General features: G+C 35.4%; 1 protein-coding gene across 3 annotated transcripts; it reads right to left on the bottom strand.

Annotated features, from left to right (window-relative positions):
* Positions 1-267: 267 nt before the first annotated feature.
* Positions 268-23,373, bottom strand: LOC145570534 (uncharacterized). Of its 3 annotated transcripts, none has more exons than XM_081629655.1 (23): positions 21,814-23,373; positions 21,569-21,640; positions 21,282-21,486; positions 21,072-21,174; positions 13,560-13,643; positions 13,259-13,357; positions 12,986-13,078; positions 10,041-10,133; positions 9,746-9,811; positions 9,559-9,651; positions 9,272-9,353; positions 9,100-9,159; positions 8,964-9,016; positions 8,712-8,878; positions 6,564-6,774; positions 5,969-6,026; positions 3,273-3,329; positions 2,922-3,167; positions 2,588-2,652; positions 2,429-2,485; positions 2,247-2,340; positions 1,012-1,152; positions 268-928 (listed from the first exon to the last, which is right to left on the bottom strand). In XM_081629655.1, the coding sequence occupies exons 1-23, from the start codon at positions 22,999-23,001 to the stop codon at positions 818-820; spliced, it is 3,498 nt and encodes a 1,165-aa protein (XP_081485781.1). In that variant the 5' UTR covers positions 23,002-23,373; the 3' UTR covers positions 268-817. The 3 variants fall into 3 exon arrangements, with proteins under 3 accessions (XP_081485781.1, XP_081485782.1, XP_081485780.1); XM_081629654.1 differs by having other exon boundaries at positions 269-928; positions 21,066-21,174; XM_081629656.1 differs by lacking the exon at positions 13,560-13,643 and having other exon boundaries at positions 21,066-21,174.
* Positions 23,374-23,651: the final 278 nt, after the last annotated feature.

The raw sequence follows: 23,651 nt of genomic DNA, 5'->3' as shown, positions 1-23,651 counted from the left end.
AAAAACTAGCTCATACTTGGTACTTATGTTTATGGCCTACGCTAGGTTACTTAAATTATCATCTATAAAAAATTTGTACCCACCAATATATTATGTTTCTTTTTTATTGTCTGATTACAAATGAAATCAATTTTTCCAAAATATTTATAAAGAAAAATTTAGTCGTCATACCTGTTTGATTCATTACAATGTATAATTTTCAAGCACTAAATTTTTTGTATTTTATATAAAACATACAAATACATGAATACAGTTATGTTTTAAAGTACTGCGTATAAAAGCAGAACAGGACATATACGCATCATGAACTATACTCAGAAAATAATTTAAAAAAAATAAAAAATCAGTTGACCCATGCAACAGTTATCAGCTTTTTGCACAGCCAAACACAACTTTATCATAGGCTCAAAAATTGCTGAGCAGCTGAACAAAATTTTTGCACTATTTTAAAACTGAAGGAGATAAAACAACTCCATTCCACAATCCAAAATATTAAACAATAATACGACCCATCCATCAGCTCTACCCCTACCCTCCTTTCCTCTTTCTTTTTCTCTTTTACTGTAAAAACTGACCTTTAACTGTTAAATAGCTGAAAAGCATAATTAATTACAGAGCTTTTGCTGCCGTTAAAACAAAAAAAAAAAATTATACAGAATATGCCCATAATTAAACCATTCTGCATAAATTTGAAGAAAAACAGATCCTAAAACTGGAAATCTACTCTACAATCAACGAAAAATGCAATCCCTGCCTGTATACGGATAAATTGGATTCCCAAAATGTGGTCTTCTACCAAGTTCTGCTAATTTACAAGCTAACTATCAGCTAGACTTTTGAATTCACGGCAATCTGGAACCAACTTGTGAAGCATAGAGGTTCCCTGGAAACGTACTAATGACCAAAAATTTCTCTTCAATTCACGAAGCTGCAGCAATAGTAAGCATTGTGATTTGATGGCAAAACAGTAGAAGATTGGGGGTAAAAATGCAGACATTCAAAAAGTGTTACCTGGTCAAGCGTCATCTTTGTGAAACCAAAACGATCTGTCCATATAGATCCTGCCTCCTCTGCTGCTGGAAGCACTATGGTCCTAACTTTAAGGAACGCCAAGAGTCTCTCGATGCATGCAAATAATGTTTGAAAATAACCCTACAAGAAGGTTTGATGAAAATTTAGAATGCCTAATCACTTTATCAGGAAATGCCTAACTTATGAAGGTGCAATACCACCAGCTCAAGGATGAATTTGAGTAAAAGAGATGCCTACTTTTAGCTGGAGTTGGAAGCAACCAAATAATATATAGTTTATAAGGCAGTTGATAAATTAAGGTGACAATGTCTCCAGAGATAGCATGTATTAAAGAATAAAGATGAGGATACAGAAGACCCATAGGAGGAGCAAACTTGTAAAAAGTGGGTTAGGATATATTGTAATAAGAGCAATGAGTGTAGGATGCAAAAAGTGATGCTTATTATGGTTCAGGGCAACCTTATGCTCAAGTGTATCAATAAGAGAAGTTGATTTTTAGAACAATGAAAAAGTGATAAGACATGAGAAACAGGGCCTAATATGTACCAAGAACAGGGCCCTTGATGATACCACTTCTAAACCGTAATCCAACTTAAGGTTATTCTGACCATTTGATCTAGACCCCCATACCTTCCCTAATCTCTCATATGTGTTTACTTTAGGTAGCACCAAGGACTTTTTTTTTCTTAAATTTCTCTGACTAGTCTTTACAACTCCCTCAAGCACTTTTCATGCATGCCGGGAGATATATTTGACCATCAAAATCTATAATTGTGTACTAGCAACAATTTAATGGTTTAATTAGTAATGCATTGCCAAGCGTGGCTGAATAAAACAGATTTAGTATTTTACTTTATTGATACTTTGAAATTTCAAATTTAGTAGGACATATTGTGGGGGTAAAGTTAAATATACTTAAACTTGTAGTGTCAACCAACAACAGATCAATAATAAAATAACCTAAGGGCCTGTTCTGATTTACTGAACTGATTGGAGCTGAACTGAACTGAAGTGAACTGAATTGTTTATGAGAGAAGGAAATTAGTAACTGAACTGATTGGAGCTGAGCTGAGCTGAGCTGAACTGAACTGAAATTAAGCCGAAGAGAACAGGCCCTAAATATAATGGATGGATATCATTACTAGAGGAGGTGATGCCATATCAAAGGCCACAGAAAATTTAGATAAGTCATTATCTCTCAGTAGACTACTTACTTTGCCATGATTACCACTGCTTGTTGCAACCAACGGGAGCTCTGCAACATCTGGACCAAATATTCGGAATATTCCAGCTGATACAACCACTTTGCTGCACGTAGTGAGGAAAAAAAGTCAAGTTGCCAAAAGGTCACAATTTCATAATGTTTTGAATAGAAAAATGAAGAGAGCTTATTTACTTGGCGGTTAACACAGCACAGTACATCCCTCCGTATTCTTGGCCACCCACATTCCTCCTGTCAGAAAGAATTGAATTAAACAAAGCAATCATGTTAGGTTAAGTTATACCTACACAAAAGCAGCAATAGGAACTCATTTTAAAAGGGAAAAGTGCCTACCCATAAACCATTGCAGGTATAAGGTCATGTCCAGACACTACATCAATGATTGGGGCAAAAGATTCCTGAAGGATGAAGAAAAGAGCTTAGGAACTAAAAAAGATTATTTTTTTTTTTCAAAAAAAAAAACACCTATATATCATTGCCATAATCATATACAATTTGAAATTTTAAAAAGGAAGCAAAAGCCCAAAAATTCTATTCTTGAAGATAGAATACAATTAATTTTCCATTGTCATACTACACAAGTACACATATGAAACATAAAGTCAACACAGAACAATATTATTAGAATAGTCTAGACAATTTTAATAAAGGCACCTACAAGCCTTACATGGAAAATAGCTACAGCCTGCGAGAGCAAAGGTCTAGTTTCAGGAGATGCAATCTTTCCACTGAGAAGTCTCCAGCTTACTTCCAAATCAGATCCACTATCAGAACCAATGTGCATGTTCTTATTCCGGATGATATCCACAAGAGATTTAGGAAGCTTTTCAACTCCTCGAACCAGAAGATTCTGCAAAGAAGATTCAACCCTTCTACAATCCATGCTACAAAACCATTTCCCATCCGGCAATTCCTGAACCATGATGACACCATCATCTCAAGCTTGAATCAAATTGCAGATAAGAAAAGGAGGAGATAATTCATAAGATGTGTATGATATTATTGGATGGATGCATACCGTAAGGTCTGCCATATTATGATTCTTTAAGCAACCAACATGATATTCCTTCTCACACTGACAAGAGAGAATTCAAAATTAATTTTAAACAAGCAAACAGCTTGATCAAAGACTAAAGGAAAACTCAATAGAAATTGTACAATGGCCTCTACTTCAAAAGCATTCACGATTTTTTATAAGGTAATTCTTTGACATTCAATTATTCGGATGCGAATTTACAAAAGCAGGCATATAAAACATGTCCCACATCCCAAAGCACACTTGTTTATATGTTTACTACCTAGTTGGGTACCATGATGGTTCCAACCCCCAACAGTTGCTATTGTTTTTCCACACTCACAACCTTTTTCCATCTGAACTGCAATTTACTACTGACTTCTCAATCCATGAAAATTACACCCCTCCCTTGTCAATAAAGAAAATATACGCATCAGTCTCTCATATGAAAGCAACAAGGATTGTTACCCTCAATGAATACAAATCAAACAGACTAAATTGCTTCAAGAACTGATCCAGAATCTAATGCATATTCTAACTAATGGGCCTCCTTAACTAACGGGCCTCCTTGACTAAATTGCTTCAAGAATTGATCCAGAATCAAATGCATATCAATCTCTCATATGAGAGTAACAAGAAGTGATATCCTAAATGAAATCAAGTCAGACAATAAATTCAAGAATTAATCCCAGGAGATTTAATGCCTATTGTACCTCTAAAAGGTCATCTAGACTGTCAGCAATGAGTTGTAGCAAATACGGGGATACTTATTGTTAGATTGAAACATCCACCTGGATAAAGCCATAAAGGTAAATCTTTTGGGCTTTTCATTTCCAAAAAACCATTATTGTGACTTTATCTATTCCTCCTCTGGCTATTGTGACTGGTTGTCTGACACCATCTTCATTATTTTCTTTTTCATCTCTTCCTTCCTTTTATCTTTATCCCTCAACCTTCATGGTGATTACAAATTTTGATGTTTTGGTTTCAATTATTTTTCTTTTTTCGCTTTTGTATTTTCAAGGATCATGGATCGTCCATGGTTGACGTCTTTTTAAACCATTACTTTCATCTTTGATGATTTATCATTTCTGAGTTCAAGTAAGTTTATCAGCTCTGATTTTATTGTTTCTTTTTTATGTTGGTTTTTCGAGAATTCTGACTTCTACTAATCAAATTTTGCTTGCATTTCTAAGGGTTCTTTAAAATATTTTCCACTTTGAATTCGATATTATATTTTTTGGACCACGCGAAAATGAAATTTTCCTTTCGTCTTTCCTCTAACGTTGTACGTAAAGCAGTTAAGGAGTTTGTTGCATCACATTCCACTTGGATATTACTCTAATATATCCACTTAGATATTACTCTAATGTTTTCCACTTGGATGTCACATTCCACTTGGACATTACTCTAATATTTTCCACAAGGGTTGCAGCTTTTCATTTGAGACATAGAAACCATGACACCAAATGATTACTCTAATATATATTTCCCTGACATGCCCAACCTATTTCTTAAGAAAAATTACCCCCTAATTCCCACATAAATAATTCCAACTAATAGACCTCTCTTCCCCCCCCCCCCCCCCCTCCCTTAATTCCAACTAATTATTCCACATAAATAATTCCACATGAATGGTAGAGGATTCTGCACAAGAAGGCAGCTTTGGCTTCCAACATGAACATTTCTTCAAAACATATACTACCTCTGTTTAATATTATTCGCAACGATTAGACATTTCTACTCTTGTCAAATCGTTGCAAATAATAAGAAACGGAGGTAGCAAAGAACTAAAAAATAAAAGAGAAAAAAGTGAGGGGAAAAAAAGAGGAGAAAGAGCAGCCAGCACATAAGGAAGGCAATGACACACAAGGGGCAGTTGATGGAAGGGCATGAGTCACATGGCAAGCTATGAAGTCAGAGAGGATCTTCAGAAACTCATAGAGTCATCCACTTTCCCAGGGTTAGGATGCTGAGAAAGTTTGTTTCTTCCCATGGAATATTTCAATAAATTGAAGGATAAAATTACGCTATAAGGGAAATTTATGCACAAAACAAAAGAAGCTCGGTTTTGGAATAGATGTATGAAAAAAAATAAAAAATAAAAAAAAATTTAAAAACCTAGACAACCGCCATATGCTACAGTTTGGTCTCTAAGGAAACTTCTTATCTTCCCTTTGTATATCACAGAAGATCGAAGGATACAAATATACAATTAGGGGATATTACACACAAAATATATATTAACCTTGGACTAAAAATGATAATACATAGATAAACCCTTGAGAATTGCCACATGCCACCTTCCATATGGCCATTTGAGCAAAATCTTGGCCAGAATGTCATTGTGCATATGATTTGAGGGTATTTCACAATTTTATCTTAAAATAAAAACTAAGAGTGAAGAAAAGCTGGCACCCAACTGAACAGACATGCCCAGAATCATAGTATTAATCCCCGACAGCATCACTGCATTGTAAAGGTTGTTAAGCATAAAGAGACTGAGATATTAAGCCGCAGGTCTCACAAATGCAAATTGTTCACATGGCCCGCAGAAGTAGTAACACCACTGTCATTGAGATCACATCCGAAATTTAAAGCCAAGATCATTCTAAAGATTTTACTCAAACTAAGACATGCTTGGACCGTTAACAGTAATGGTATAGGCACAAGATAAAACAATAAAATGAGAAAGATACCTGGTCACAGAGGATAATTGTACGAGGCCCAAATCCTGTCTTGCAAAAGTCAAAACCTCTGCAGCAGATATAGTTCACACAAACTAGAGTTAAATGCACTATAGCATAAATAAGAATGATAAGATCATTTTTTAAAGAGAGCAAAATTAGAGGCATACATACAAAACAACCCAAAATAATAAAATACAAACAAAATAAGATCCTAATTACAAGCAAATCTCTTCTTATCATGAGAAACCAAAAATATGGAAGCTTGTTCCTGACATTCAGCTTTAAGTTATGATCAAAATATTCATTTTGGCCTCAACTTACAGCCAGAACAGGTGCATAGATGCAGAATTGACAAAACCAACTCATCCACACATGCCACTCCTACAACAACTTATCAGGAAATAGCCTCAACAACTAATATTATCAGGTTGACATAGCATTTGTTTGACTCCACAACATCCACCTCCATGTATAACACACATGAAAAGGGATACAAAAAACTAAAAAGTAATCACCATTGAGTCATTGACCCTTCTCAAATAAGTTTACTTGTACTTGCAAGTTAGAGATCATTTAAAAACACGAATAGAAATATTGGAAGTACCTGCACAATATGCAGGCACTAACTTCAGATGCAAGGTTGTTGACAATTCGAATGGACTGCTTTGTTATCTGCTCTATAGAATCAACTCCACTAACTCTTCCAGCAGCAAGAGCATTAGCATTATGCGCAACAAATTTCTCCCTTTCAAACATATTCTGACAGTATTTACAATACCATTTTCCACGAGGTATGCTTGGTAAAGATGCACACTCTGCGTTTAAGAAAAATATATAAAAGCACAGAACACAACAATTATACAAGTCAAGTCACTATGGCTAATATCATGACATAAAGGTACTAAACACATGTATTTAACTGGTAGGAAAGAAACCAAAAGTCATGAATACTTGACCAGTGATAGTTAGGATGAAACAACTACACCAACTTATGAAAGGAAGATGAACATCAGTATCACAACATAACAGAACGAAACAAAACCTCTGCCATGTTTTGAATCAAGTAGTGCATGCAAACAGCCTCTCTTTTACCACTGAGGTATATAAACCAAGTCCACACCTCATCCATATACAAGTGTAATTAAAAAAAATAAAATAAAATAAAATAAAAATAAAAATAAAAAATTAGGGCAATGTCAATGATGGATTTATATTAACATCCACAGCAAGGTACCAAGGGTCTTGTTTAAATCAATCGGAAAAACATGAAATATTCACCCCTCTTTACAAAACCATGCCAAGAAAAAATCATACCAAGAGAGACAAACACAATAAGAGGCTCTCATTAGGCAATCACATAAACATTATCCATCAGTATAACTGGCTGCCCATTAATAACTACTTCTTGCATATCTACTTTTTAATGCCATCATGTCCACAAGGGTTTGGATGCATGTACTATTCTTTTAAGTTCTAACTCCTGAGAGTACAAAAATTCAGGAGGAGAGGAGAAAAAAGAGACATGAAAAGGTATAAACTTTCAGAGATAGTAATAATAAATCGTCCTCTCATGATTTCTAAGGGATAATTCCCATGTTTACAAATTCATCAAATCGTTGTAAAAAGTTTTCATCAGTTCATAAGCTTTGATAACTACAAATGCAAGTAACACATAGCAAAACGAAGATAATCACATCGTTATAATTTTCATTTCTCTACCCACTGTCACATGCCCATATCTTTCATTCTTCCTCTCTCATTACTTCTCTATCATCAATTCTTCTCAACTTCTTTAAGTGAGATTCTCACTCAGATTTTCACTCAAATCTTCATCAACTTAAGGTAAAACTTTGTTTTTACTCACATCGTTCTTTTTAATGTTCTCTAGTTTTATTTTTGGGACTTAGGCTTTGTTGTTGTTGTTGATGTTTAGTTTTATTTTGGTCGTTGCTCCTTAATTGAAAAATCTGTGTTGTTTGAATATATTGATTTTGTCAATTTCTTAAACGTTTACGTTTGTTTGTCCTTTTTTCTTTCTCTGATTTTGTGTCCTTGTTTTTCTATTGATTGATGTCGAATTTTCCTTTCATCCTTATTTTGTTTTTTTCCCCTGTTTATTCTAATTTTTGTTTAACAGACATGCAAGTTGAGAGCTTTTTCATGGTTTAAAAATTTATGCATTAGACATTTTATATTGATCATATTTTGCTATATATTTTGAAAATGTAACTTCACATTTCATCTAAAATTGTACTTTGTAGATTCCAGTTTAATATGAATATCAAATATAACCATATTAAATTTATAATTTTTTGTCGAATGAACATAATGGGATGACAAATTTGAGTTAAAATCATAATTATTGCCTTAATTTTTTTTTATATTAAAATAAATACAGTAAATAAAATCAGGTCAAAGCAGGTTGCTATCAGGTTGACCTGAACCAGAACAAATCAGGTCTGGGTCAGGGATTCTGACCCGAAAAGTTAAGACAGGTCAGGTTAAAGTTGGGGATTTTTGACCCAAACCCGAAGTGACCCGAACCTGAAAGTGACCCTATCCGACCCGATTGCCACTCCTTTTTTCTTGATCACTTACAAATTGCTGGAATTTCAGACAGTTGAATGAGCTCCATTACATAAAGAACATTTATTATTAACAGAATCCTTAAGAAAAGAAGAAAAAAAAAAAAGCACTGCCTTTCATCCCTCAAGGCCCAAGGTAGAAAAAGTACATATAGGACATCGCTTACCCGTATGAAAAGCTCTTGGACATCCATCGCAAAGAAGAAGATTCCCACCATCAGCACAAATAGAGCACAGGTCATCATTGTACTTGGCAGAATGCCGACGATCTTTGATTAGGGTTACCGATAACTCATGCAGAGAGACGCCATTAGATGTGTATATATAGCAATACCTATCATCATTCACAAGTATAAAGGGTTGAACAAAAACATATTACTCCAAATGAGAAGCCACAAAATGCTATAATGAAAACTTACGGTTTTCTGCGTGAAGCACAACCAGCATGTGCCTCAAATTGCGAAGCACTAACCTGAATAATATTTCATGTGAAAAAAAAAAGCTTCAAAAAGAAAATGACAGTATTTAAGGTCAAATTAAAGGCAGACAACGCACCACCGTATCACAGCAATTACAAAGAATTCCAGAACCCTTTTTGGAGCCCTCCAGTAATTTCTGCACAATTAAATAAATAAATAAATAAATAAATAAAAGATTATATACATATAAACTTAGAAAGATTGCAACAATATTCGGAAGTCTAAAACTGATCCCTATTTACACTAACCTGCCCTCTAGCATAATAGCCAAGCACAGTTCCATCAGGCAATACATCATCTTCAAAAACCAACTTATGCAGCCGAAGGTCTCTGAACACAAAAGTCAAATGAACAACAAAAAAGTATAATCAACGCATGAAAACAAAACATAAAACATCACAGTTAAGCTCATATAGATATAGCTGCTCGTGATATAAAGAGATGTGACAGTTGCTCATACAAAACATCAAGCATGGCAGTTCTAACTGAGACCTACACCAAAATGTATTAGCAAGAAAAAGGAGAGGGAACATACTTTCTTGTAATTTTCCCACTGGTTTTCTTCTCTGAAGATTTAAGAGCGGTGGGAGTTTTAGAAGGCTTGGGTGTCAGAACTTCTTCTCTTAACCTAAACAAACAAGATGAAAAAATTTCAAGTCAAAATCAATCAAAACCCTGCAGGGATGATTTCACTTACCCTTGAAGGGAATTCAAACATGTACCTTGTTTTAACTTTTGCACAAGCATTTCCAGGTGAAGGCTTCGGAGACAAGGCTGGTTTAGATGACCTAATTTGACAAATTAGATGAGATCCATGCTATTAAGGGAAACAAATCAAATCATACACCAAGACTTACTGTAATATGAGTTAATCACACCGATAAACAATTTTAAAGAATCAGATCCAAACAATTACTTCAAATTGATACAACAAACCATAATCATAGACATCATAGCAAAATGTATGAATTTTTTAAAGATGCAAATTTGGAATAAAGCTGAATGTACGATCCATACCTTCTCTTCAATTTCTTGTGATCCTTTGTTCCTGCAGATTTTCCCACCACGGAACTGACACAAGTCTTTGGAGACATAGATGAATCTTGTGCACTGAAATGATGAAAAATACAATGATTAATGTAATTTCTTTCAGGTTTCAGGGAAACGCTTAAAGCTTTGATGAAAATCACATTGTACCCAAGAATAAACCTAGACAGCAGAATTCTTACCTTGCCATAGCTAACTAACCACACTTTTCCAACAAATAGGGAGATTCAGTATTACAAAGAAATAGAGATACTTATGCTGATTATGAAAACCTAGATTGAGGAACAAGAAAAGGGGCTGACAGAAAATCTGAGTAATGAATAATTTTATCAGCCCACTAAGTTAGACAAGAGTAAGCAACACTAGATAACTACAAAAGGCCCAAAAGTTAAAATATGCAAGCCAAGCCCAATTGGAGGTTTATTTCCTTGGTGAAAATGATCAATTGGGACAGAACCTTTGTTTCATTCAACCACTCTGTAAAGAATCAAATACTCGATGCAAAAGCAATTAATATTAAAGCACTTTACACCTTTCTCATCCAGAGACCCAGGCAATCATATTCTTTTCAGCAATGACTCAGAATAAGATATGTAACTGTGATGGTGCAAAAGAAACTAAATACTTATATGAAAAGCACTACTTAACAAAATTTTCCATGCAGCAAAAGCACTAGCCAACCTATTTCACAAGCTGACATCAGCCATAGCAGTAGCTTATCAACCTTCCCAGTACCTGCGCTTCTATTATAGGAAAAGACCCACTATTTTTTTTATTATTTCTATGCTGAGACCACTTTATTTACTATTACGTATTTTCTAAAATAAAGTTAAATAATAATATACTCACTCACATCTCTCAAAAAGCAATGACCCACTTCCCGCCAACTATAATAAAGAATTTTTAGAAATACTCCACTACCAACTTACACACAATAAAATAAGAAAGCCAATTGTTTTGGGTAAAATCTTGCACTGGTCAAACTGATTTGATTGTTCCGGAATAGAGGTAGTGATTTTTCATTCAACTGCTTTTGCATGTTATAAATTTATAATTGAGATACATAAAGATAACAAATCTTACAAGCAAAGGACAACAGTTTCAGGCAAATCGGGTTTCTTTCGGTACCTATTGAAATTCATTCCATCCCAAATTCAGTATCATAGATTCCAGGAATAGAGGACAATAGTTGAAGATTCTTTACATAATATATCCCCTAAATTTTTGTAACAAAAGAAGCCAAGTTATCAGCCAAGTGAACCAAGTGAATTGACAAACCCACATTTCAGCCTATGAAAGCTTTATTGAGGATTTGGTATAAGAACCAACATTGAATCAGGTCAAAAAGTAGACTTGGATAAGTTTATTTATTTCCAAAGTTGTTCGGAGTTTTCTTTATGGTCTAATTTAAATTCCCTGAATCCCAAAACTTAGTAAATATGGCTAATATTCAGGAAGATGGCTATTTTTAGTAAGACCCAAATCCCAAGACTAACAGCACATGCATTTACATGAACTAATGAAGAGACAAATTAACATTTGAATAACCTCATCCAAAACAAGTATTCACTATAATCAACTTTAATCAAAAGGCTTCAAGGCAAATTAGGCAATGTATCCCCCCAATCTTCCTCGCGAGTATTCTCTATATGAACCGATTGTGGTTTACCACAGTGTAACATATTGGAAAATCAAAATTATAGATATGATGAACAAGATGATCACGATTAATCTCTGTAGAAAAAAATGGCTAATAAAAGACAACATTAGCTTTCAAGAGGCTTGCTCTCCCTCAAAAAGTAAACAAATACTAAAGGAAACAATCAATAATAATATCATGACTTTTTTTTTTCGCTTATCTCTTCATATAGCATTTCTCAATCTGACTGACTTCCTTCCTCTTCAAAGCTAATTCTAACAACTAATTATGAACAGCCTATATTATCCCTCCCCAATAGACCAGTCTATTACATTACCGGCCACCCAAACTTCTACTTTTTCCTTATGGTGGATAGTAGTCAGCTTCATTTTCTCAGAATCTACAATGTTGGTCAGCTTTTCATTGATAGAACTAGCCAGAACTGAACCCAGTGTGAACTGCAGGTCTTCCTTGGAGTTAAAAGTGTACGTTTGGTTAAATGAAGGCAGAGAAGAAAAACGTTGCATACGCTAGGTAGACTAATTAAGGGGATGGGTTCGGTAGAAAACTGAATTGAGTAGTCACATCCTGTGTAGGTTTGTTTACAATGAAGGTTAGGTTCAACAAATAGAGTTGCAGTTCCTGTCAACTGAAGAGCTGAAAAATGGGAGTTGAAATATAGGGTTGGGTGTTTGGGTCTAAAATTAGGATAATCAGACATAAGATTTGTCTCATAAAAAGATAGAAAGATAAAATCCAGAGAGGAATTAATAAGTATTGGGTAAGCTAATGCTGGGCTTGACATCACCATCATACAATCTTTTAGAGAGGCTTTTTCTCTCCCAAAGTGTAAAAGGAAACACTCAATAATAACAATCGTCAAGATTTCTTTTTCACTGATCACCTCTTTATATAGCATTTCTCTATCCGACTGACTTCCTTCCTATTTGAGCTAATTCTGACGGCTAATTATGCTACATTACTTTTCCAAAATAGGCCAGTCAATCACATACAACAATATCAACAAATTGACTCCGCACTCGCATCCCCTTTTCTTGCCTACTATTTTCAAAATTGATGACAATATGTTTTTCAATTTCCATGACTACATCTTAAAAGTCTTGACCAATTAAGAGAAAGGCTAGATGCATTTAGAGCACTCTAGTGTTTAAACCCTGACAATGGCAACAGAGATTTTGGTTTGCAGTTGTGTTTTGTCCAAAGGTGATCAAGTAAGCATGCGGAAAGCTGAAAAAAGTCAGAAGGTAACACATACTTTTTTACTATTTTCTCAGACATCTTTGTTTCTGAAATTCTTCCAATCCTTGAAATGCTGCGTAATTTTGGCGTAAGAGAAGCACCTGCTGATCTGTAAACACCAAAGAAACAAACAAATGTGAGGTTACAGGCCATTATGGACTTATGGTAACATATGTACACAGTCATATTGCATCAAAATATGCAACCCACTGAATATTAAAAGGTAAATAATATAAAGAAAGCAAAAGCTGAACAAAAGAAAACTTAGGAATAAATGTAAAGTACGAACTTTTTCACTAATTTTGCTCGACTTCTGCCTTGAAGCATTTCAGAAGGCAAATCAGCCTGAGAAGTGTGCAACTTTGGAGTAAGAATTGCTTCACCTGAGCTGGATTTACCATAAAATTATCCAACATTATGGTAAACATAACTAAATGAGTAATATGGAAGATTAACAGCAAATATAAAATGTACATGTAAAACTACCTGCGATCATTCACTAGCAGAAAAAGAAGAGGCACCAACTAAAAGGTCATGTACAAGCTGACTACAAGAAAATATCACAAATAGATAAAACTAGGGATACTAACTTTTCAATTGAATTTTTAGGGCTGATATCTTGAGCCATGTCACATGCTGAAGTAGATTGGGAAGGAAAAACAAACTTTGATGACCTAAAAAAGTTAAAAAGGAGAACACATATAATTAGTAGATACAACAGCAACAGCAACAGCAGCAGGAACAGCAACAACAAAAGTGCTTTTTGGCATTTAAAGCCCTATTGCCAAATTGACATCATCAAAATTTCATGTAATATTAAAAGATCCTAGAAGGTACAAAACAAAACTTCGCCCACAAAACTCTATAGGATAACAGCCTCCAATGTGTGTGGTTAAAGATCAAATTCCGTCTAAGTCCTTTACCCTTTGTGGCTCTACACACACACACACACACACACACACACAAATTAAAAAAAAAAAAAAAAAGTACCCTACCAACTTGGATGTCTAGGAACATATCATTATATACATCAGAATATATTACAAAACATGTCAGAAAATAAAATGGAAATTGGCAAATCATAAAGATATAAAACCAAATATAACGATCCCAGATTTCTTGCTGCTTAATGATTAGCAAGGAATTTGAGATAACCTCTTAAAGCAGGATTCATGATACACTAACAACATACAACCCATGCAGTCAAAGTTTGTGTTTCACACTATAGACTGAAATGTAGAGTCAAAACTCAGCAGCCTCTCTTGCGAGGAGAGAGGAGAGACTACTACTAAATATTGGGTGCCAGAAATCCCAAGATCCCCACTGAAAAATAAAAAATTATACTAGTAAATATTTTTCATAAACATATTAAGTAGTCACTCTCTCTCTCTCTAAAAATATAAATATTTTCTAGAAAGGGAGAAGTTTTCACTTATTTTAGGACATACCACAGGACCAACTAGGCCTTTTTCACTTTATATTTCACAGGTATTAAAAAACACTTCCTCTGCTTCACTAAAATAGTAACACATGCATCTGGTAAATTAATATAGGCAAGGGGAGAGAGACAAAAAAATCCATAGATAAAGAGGAGAGGAGAGAAATGTTAGGGTTGAGTCATTGTGAGTGCACAGCAAAAGTCAAGATGTAAACATTGAGAAAAATAAATGGAGAAGGAAGGAAAGAAAAGAAATAAGCAGGATATGAAACTTAACGTGGTAAAAATTCTCAAATAGAGGCAAAACATACACAAATAACAAACACTCAAATGTCCACTATCTAATGTAGGATAGTACAAATACACAAAATTATCAGGCTTGAATTACACAATTATGGCTCTCACTGTTGTAGGAAAAAACTCACAACGAAGTAGTGAATAGGGAGATTGTGTCCCCATACACGGAGTGTCTAGGAGGATGAAACATTAAAAGATCATATTGGTGGATCACTCCCAAATTATTTCCCTAACACCAATATATATAAATGATGTAAGCTGACAAGTGTAGCTTCATGAAATTGAATTGATGAAAATTTGTAAAATTTCATCATTAGATACCTTCTAAGTTTGCTAATCTAGAGGAATCATAAACCTTTCCAATAAGTGCATTTACTAAGGCTATGTTTAATTCACCTTTTTTTTTAACTTATCCAGTCTAATTTGATTGCCTCGTTTAACAAAACTTTAACCTAATATGTACGCTAACTTGCAAATAAAACAATAAGGTCTAATGCTCTCAATTTTTTCCTAATGTAATCTGAAACAAGTAATAAGGTACTTAAATAAGGTGAGCTAAACATAACCCAAGCAAGATATTTCTAAAGAATGTCATATGCTCATAATTCAAAATAAACCATTAACAATAAAAGTGGTCTTATGAAATTTAGGCCACACAAAACCTAACAAGAGAATATTGTGGGCCAATTATAGGTAAATTTAATAATTTAAGTTCTAAAAATTTACAAAAAAAAAAAAAAGAAAAATGTTACCTTTTTCAAAAGAACCTAAAATAGTAAGTGTTCCAATTATTAGGAAATGATGGTAGTATAACAACATCATGGTTGATCCCCCCTTAAAAGAGGCTAGGTAGTAGGTAGAATCAAACAAACATCTTGCATAATGTAAATAGAAAATAGACAATCATACCTTTAAACAAATGAAGTTAACATGATTCCATCGAAAAAATCAAGATATGCCTAGCATGCTTAAGATGATCACAAAGATACCAGCATAGTTAATCAAGGAGAACCATAACATAGATTTAACCTAGAACTAGTTTACTTTAAAAGATTAACATCGAAAGTTTCATGGTTTGGTGGTTTAGATTTTAATGTTACAATCTTGACATCACGAGATCAAATCTGGTAAGGACCATTTATAATATATTTAATTGAATGTGGATGACAAGGATTAAGATTCCCAAAGGAAGAGTGACTCATGACATCCAAAGTCCTAAACTTGTTGGGAAAGCAAATCAAAGACAAGGTCAAACTACACAAGATCAAGGAAAACAATAAAGGAAAATGAGCTTCGACTAATCAATCACTTGCTAGCAAAATTGAAATTCACACTTTCATGTATGGTTCTTCTTAGCCTCATAAGGGAGACTTAAACCTCCAAATGGTCTCAAAAGGTGAATAGGACTCAATCCATCCCTCCAAGTATGCTACCAAGCTTCCTAAGAATCCAACATAAAAAATACCAATATTACTCTTCAATACATAGAAAAAATTAATTTCTCTACCCTAATCAGTAACAGCTTTTTTTATTGCTAATCCACAATACAATTCGATGAACCACATATTCCTCCAGTGATATCAATCAATCAAAGCATTAATCTCATAAGTGGGTCGGCTACATGAACCAAATTTGATTATTCCATGTAGACATCGAAAAAGATCTTCCTCCTCCATCCCTTATGATCCAATGCCTCATCCTCATACAAATCTATGTACTTCATATCCCTCCTTACTCCTTCCAACCAAGTCATTTTCGGTCTCCCTCTCCCTCATTTAACCCTGCCGTGGCCTCGTTTAACCCTGTCGTGGTCCCACTCTTCCAATCTTCGTACCGGTGCACCCTTGGGTCTCCGTCATACATGTTCAAACAACGCAAGCGATTTTCCCTTAGTTTGTCTGCAATGCCTGTCACACCTACTTTCTTGCGAATAACTTCATTTCTACTTCTATCTTTTAGAGTGTTCCCTTATATCCAACTTAACATGCGCATTTCTATAACCTCCAACTTTTTAATGTGCTCCTTTTTAGAAGCACAACATTCTATACCATAGAGAGACGGTGGGTCTTATGGCAGTCCTATAGAATTTTCCATTCCCCTGTAAGGGAATGCTTCGGTCACATAACACTCCCATTGCCCTAGCTTTATTTGCAATATGACAAAGTCTTCATCCATGATACTCAAACACTACATTCCACACCTTATATACCCATGTTAAATCCTTTACACTTCAAACATGGATATGGATAGACACCCGACACTTTATTTAGGACCAAAATCATAAAAAAAGAAAAATAAATAAATAAAAATAAAGCCACTTGACATTTGGACGCATACCCATGTCCGACATGACTATGCAAGTCTTATAAAAGTTTAAGGTTTTAAAGACAAGACCCCCAAGAACAAAAAGCTTATTTTAGGACAGCAAAGTCATGGAAGATAAACTCTTAACAGCCTTATCATTAACATCAAATACACATGGATCAGAAAAGCAACTCTTTATCACTCTCTGTACTAGGAGTTCTCCATCAAACAAACTGAGTGTAAAAAGGGATTCCAACTCTGCTGAAGACTAACAGTAAATTTATGAAATGTAATTAAAAGTATACTTGCCAAAGAAAATGAAAAAACTCTTTAAAAAGATGATTTTAAATTAATCACAAAGCTACATAGAAAAACTTTTAGTCACTCAGGTTCAGGACTGTCTTCAAAGCCACACTAATCAGAAACATAAAGCAACTACCTTGGGGAACAGATACAAATCAAGGTTTTAGATTCCACAATATGACAAATATTTTGCATATCTTTGGACCAAATCACATTTCCAGTATTCAACACATACACTTGAGGAGAAAAACCAAAGAACGTAACAGTAAAGAGTTCATGGACCAGGGCAGCCTTACAAATATATCTATACATAAAGGCAATAAAGATTGAGATGCTGAACTTGCCTAAAAGAGACCAGCACAGCATCAAAAAGCTAGGAGCCTAGGACAGAATGGTGGGTTGACTATTTACAAAAGAGATTGATAACCCCTAAACTACAGAGATGGAAAAAAGGAAAGAAACAAAATGATAACTATAAGGGGCCCTTTGGTTAGCGGTATTCATCAAAGGGAAAGGGAATCAACTACCATGAATCCCTTTGTTGATGTCTGATAGGCAAATCCAATCATTCCCTTTACCTAGGGCTGGCAAAAATTGACCCGACCCGAAAACACGACCCGAACCCGACCTTAAAATAGCGGGTTAGGGTTGAAGTTTTCGACCCGAAAACTTAAATGGGTTGACACGAACACGACACGAAATTTAAATGGGTTAGGTTAAGGTTGAATATTCCAACCCGAAAGTGATCCACCTAACCCGAAAAAAAATAAAAATAAAAAAAAAACTTATTGAAGTCAGCCCAAGCCCACATTTGGGTCCTAATAAAAACTAAAACCCTAAAATCTTCTCATATGCTCACCCCTTTTAGCCGCAAGAGCTATCTTTCTCCCTAATATTTCATTTTTTCCTCATCTTTTATCTCTCTTCAACTCAAGAACTCAAACCCTAAAGACTTAAAATCGTTTCCCTTTCCACACCTTCTCTTTCACAAACATAACAGTTCAAGAGTTAAACCTTCATCAATCACCCACGGAGCAGTTTAATTATGAAAGAATGAGCAGTACGGTGTCGGCGGCACTACTAATGATAGCAAGGGCTGGACATTTACAAGAACACATTATAATTAATGCTAAGGATATGATCTGATGAATCAGATGATGTATGCTATTTTCATGTTTTTGTTATACTTCCTGTAATGTATAATTAACAATGACCCTTTATAATTATTCGTTCAACACACTGTTTATTGGTTTGTAATTGTTAATTAGAATCGTTAGTTTATTACTTTGTTAGACTATATATGTTGTTTATTTTGGTTTCAATTGAAGCACTGATCCTATGAACTCCGTGTGTGAAAAAATCAGGGAGTATGTAAGTAGCAAGTTATTTGTGAAAATTAATCGGGTTAAATAAGGTCAAATTCGGGTTGACCTGAACCCGAAAATATCAGGTTCAGGTTGAACTTTTCAACCCGAAAAGTTAAATGGATCAGGTTCGGGTTGAGGGGTAGCTGACCCGAAATCAGCTGACCCGAACACGAACCCGACCCGACCTGATCCGTTTGCCAGCCCTACCTTTACCCCTCCTATTACCCTATTTTCCTCTATTTTCATTCCCCACCCACCGCCCCCCCCCCCCCCCAACAAGGGAATCATTCTAACCCCCAAACTCCTCTTTACCCAACTACCTTGACAACCCTTGAAACATCAACTACGCACCGACACCACTACCCAACCACCACCTAGCCACCAAAAAATCGCCGACACATGACGCCACCACCGCAACCACCCTAATGCACCAGAAAGCAAACCATCTTTCCCCAAACTACCTAACTTCAGTTGAAATAACCCTCACCCACCATGTTCACCACCCATTACCCACGAAAATCACCACACCCACCACGAAAACCACCGCAAAAACCACCCAAAAAACCATGACCATCCCAATAATAACCATAACCACCCATAAACAACCCTCAAACACCCAAAAAAAAACAACACATAACACTCTAAAAACAAACTACCGACTAGATCTACCAAAAGATTACTTAAAAAAGAGAGCGACGACATTGACATATACCAATCTAGTTGGTTCGGGGGTAGACGATGGAGGGGTGGCAGTTTTGCAGGGAAAGGGGAGTTTGGTCGCCGTTAGGGAGGATGGGGGCCGACGAAGGAGGGTGGGGAGCTCAGCGAGCACCGCTGAAGGGGAGGGGGGCTGGAGTTGGTTGTTGGTTGTGTATTTTGAAACTTGATTCCATTCTTTTGAAGTAAAACAAACAACCTATGATAAATGGGAGTTGCTTTCCATTCTCCCTCTTTCTCTTTCTTTTAGTCATTCCCTTTTCCCTTTGCGAACCAAACGGCCTCTAAAAGTTATGGTCACTCCATTTTCCAAACAGTCACTGAATGGACAAGTAATGAACTCAACAAAGGGGAGGCATATGAGCCCACCATCTTACTGGAAAGATGAATGAATAGACTTCTATTTTGGTTGGAATGAAAGAAAATTAAACCATTTTGCAAAAAATGAGGTAATTTTAAAAGAAAAAGAAGGCTCATATTCTACTAAATTCTGAAATCCATAAACTTTTGAAAGAATTCGGACGCACCAAACATGTCAATATTAGTATTGATGGTCCGCCACTTGCCTCTTTATAAATGAATAGATCCACGGAACACGAATCGAATTGGATAAAGAGTTTATCGGTTATTTTTTATTTTTATTTTTTTTCGGAAGAAAATATATTTTGGATATAGAAACTTGAAAAAAGTGCTCAACCTACAGAAATTGTTTATGATATATTAAAGAGGGTAGAGCATCTTGTAGAATTCAACTAAACACTACAATGTGATTGTAAGTTTGCTAGAGTATCTTGGAAAGAAAGCAGGCAATGAGTTTGTTATATAAATAACAGAAGATTAGGGAGAGATAATTACATTGTATATAAATAGAGTATTTTGGGTTAACTTAGCTTTGCCAAATTGTGAGAGAATCCACCTCTTGAAAGTATCTTCTTCACCCCTAATTTCTGCCATTAATGATGCCTAAGTTATACTAATTCATAGTAAAACAAGCCCAATATGTTATGTAATCCAGTCAATATACAGCAGTTTGCCCAGCAAAGTGCCTAAGAGTTACCATGAGTAGTTCACCCAAGTCCATGATCCATTGCCACACTATAATCGAAGTCCAAGTCCTTAAGGTAAGGGTACAAGGGAGTTGAATGAAATACAAGGCCCACCACTCACACTCATCTCACTTCTTAGGAAAATGGTCTACATTGATATGCCCAAGAATTAAGTGTTATACTATTATTCATAACAGAACATGTATGACAAAATTAAAGGAGCAAGTATGATGAATGTTTCAAAATCGAAAAAACGTAGAGGAGCATGGTAATAGGAAAAGAAACATCACTTGTAAGCATAAAACTTTTGAAAATACAACTCTTCATAGTTCGAACAAGCATGATGTCAATTAGAGCCTATATGCAGGTTAAACTATCAAACTCAGACTTCAAACACATGATGTCCATTAGAGCTTATATGCAGGTTAAACTATCAAACACAGTAATCCCACTCATGCTCTCCAGTTTAATGGACAAATTAATATTCCAAACTCAAAGATCTTAGCCTAAAAAGATATTTTATAAGTAATGCAAAAACGAGCAGTAGAGTAAAAAAAGAATATAAGGTGCATAATTTGAGCAACTACGAGAACAGAAGAGAATTGTCAAGCTTCAAAATCAGACCTACACCGTTTACGAGTTGAGTACACTGGGCCAATTGAGGACAGATTCAACATAACACATTTGCTGCAGACTGGCTCTGAGCTTTCAGCGTCCATGGAGGAAAATGGCTCTAAAACCAAAAAAAGGCCGGATCAAAGGACATAGTATCATGAGATATGCATTTTGAAATTCACAATTGATACATCTTAATAAAGCTAGAAAAGGGTAGTAACTCACCTTTGCAATTCTGACAAACTATAAGTTTCTTTTCAGGCAAAGGACCAATAGCATTTTGAATTGTGGCTTCTAATGTACTAAGACGAGTGCTCTTGCATGCTTTTAGTATATGAATTAAACTTCTCCCGTTCTCAAGATATATGTATTGTACCGCCCGTTTGTACTTGTTACAAGCATGAATCTCAAACAGAGAAGGGGGGATAACCTACACGATTAAATTAACATAAGCAAAGAATTGACATATTATGTTACTGATAATGGTAAATGCCTCAACTGCCAATACTCACTTTGCATCCTTTGCACAATCCGCAAGAACATAGTATGCCAATACCTCTAATTCTTCCATTAAGCTTCAAACCCTATAATGAAAAGTCTAAATCTATGAGCATTTAGTTTCCATATATATTTGAGGAAATAGCTAAAAAGGAATGAAAGCAGACGACTTCTACTAAATGAAACATTAAAACAATCATTCCACATCAATGAAACATCCATATTCTATAAAAGGAAAGGTAAGTTAATGTTATAATACCTTGCCGCCATCATAATAAACCGGACATCCCTCTAATAAACCTGTGGCAAGAAGCTCCTGAACATTGCTCGGGACTTTTCCCTGGGATATCTGCTTCGACATTTTCATCTCCAGTTTCCTCCTCGGAACTGCTGAGCTAGGCTCTTCACTATCTTTGCCAGCATCACACTCTGCATTCTCACTACTCTTGACAGGCACCACCGTTCCTATATCTACAGTGACAGCAACCGCCATTTCCGTATCTAGAGTAGCAGGTACCGCCTTTTCCCTATCACTATCATCCACTTTAGGCTTCGAAGCTGAGCGAGTAACCCTTCTTGAATACTTCTCTACTAATGAATTCTTTACTACCCCATTACTCTCACTCCTTGAGGCTTCAGAAAAGACCACTATTTCCTTACAAACTTCTCCATTACCCTCATTCGTTACTCCCTTCGAATTTCCCTCATTTTGATCAACATAATCATTCCCTGTTGCCACGGTATCCACCTTAGATTTCAATACTGATCGCGTAAACCGCCTTGGATATCTCTCAATAGAGGATTTCTTGGCTCTACCATTAACAGCATTCAATGGAGATTTCGTCGAATCTCCTTCCAACACTTTCTCAACTTCAATAATACCACCATTAGCATGCACCCCATTAACAACTGCATCCTGATAATCTACCTTAATAGCTACCAAATTCTGCTCCTCAAATAGCTCCCCATTCACCTCCACATCATCACACACTTCATTCTTCATCAAACCATTACCATCATCATCACCATTTACAGAGCTCCCATTAACACCCTTTTCCTCGACCGCCATCGACGAAACTTCATCCACATTCTTAACCTCCTCATCACACACTGACTTCACAACTTCAATATCCACCCCAACTGCCACACGAATTTCTCCCTCCTGCACCTCCGGCACTCCAATTTTCTCCTCCGATTTCGGATCATGAGCTCCATTTTGATCTCCTACACCTCCACTCGCCTCCGAAACCTCGACCGCACCATTATCACCACCACCATTACTCAACACCTCCGATTTTCGAGCTCGAATCGTCGACCTTTTCACTCTCTTATACACTAAATTCTCAGAAACTGGACTCGAACCACCAACAGAAAGCCGCTTACTCGAACGAGTCGTTCTTCCAATCACTGGAGACTGCATCTCCAATGCCGCTAACTCACGCTTCATTTCTCCAAATTCAAAACATCAATCCACAATAAATTTCTCCAGCGTTTCATCGATTCATACTATTTTATCGACATCCACAATAGTTACAACACAAATCGCAAATCCAAAAAATTAAAAAACCCTAGATTTCTCAATTTTTGTACAAAATATATCGTAAAATTCAGATTTTTTATTTCAAAAAAATTAAACCATGAAATTTAAAATAGGTTAACGAAGATCTGAAATCAGAGGAGAGAGATAGAAGAAGATCTTGAAGATTTGGCGAAAAAATTATCTTTGAATTTTAAAGAAAAAAGCAACGAGGAAAGAGAAAATTTTCTGGAAGGAAGAAGAGGGCCAATGGCAGGTTTTTCAGAAATATTACTTATTTTTAATTTTAAAAGAAAATAAATTAAGAACAAAAAAATAAAGAGGAAGGAGGAACCGCTTTAAATATTTCAATGTTTTCCCACTCTAGCATGACTGCATAAGATTTGCATTGGGAATTTTTTTTTTTTTTTTAAAGAGAATTTTTATTTATTAATTGTATGTTTTGATTTATTAGAATTAATAACTAGTTTAATCCCGTGCGTTGTACGAATTAAATAGCTATTATTTGTTTAAAATAGTTGTTAATATTCTTTATTTGAAAAATAGTGGAATCATTTTTT

Source organism: Chenopodium album, chromosome 12 (genome assembly GCF_948465745.1).
Source record: "Chenopodium album chromosome 12, dcCheAlbu1.1, whole genome shotgun sequence".
NCBI classification, from domain to species: domain Eukaryota; kingdom Viridiplantae; phylum Streptophyta; class Magnoliopsida; order Caryophyllales; family Amaranthaceae; genus Chenopodium; species Chenopodium album.
Note: the sequence above shows the minus strand (reverse complement) of the source record. Positions and strands in the feature narration are given on the sequence as shown.

Excerpts from the sequence above, each read along its gene's own strand:
- LOC145570534 (XM_081629654.1), bottom strand. The coding sequence starts at position 23,001 with ATGAAGCGTGAGTTAGCGGCATTGGAGATGCAGTCTCCAGTGATTGGA. Across the intron at positions 9,160-9,271 it reads GCTATTATGCTAGAGGGCAG|AAATTACTGGAGGGCTCCAA; the intron begins GTTAGTGTAAAT and ends TTAATTGTGCAG. Across the intron at positions 2,341-2,428 it reads TGTGCTGTGTTAACCGCCAA|CAAAGTGGTTGTATCAGCTG; the intron begins GTAAATAAGCTC and ends CACTACGTGCAG.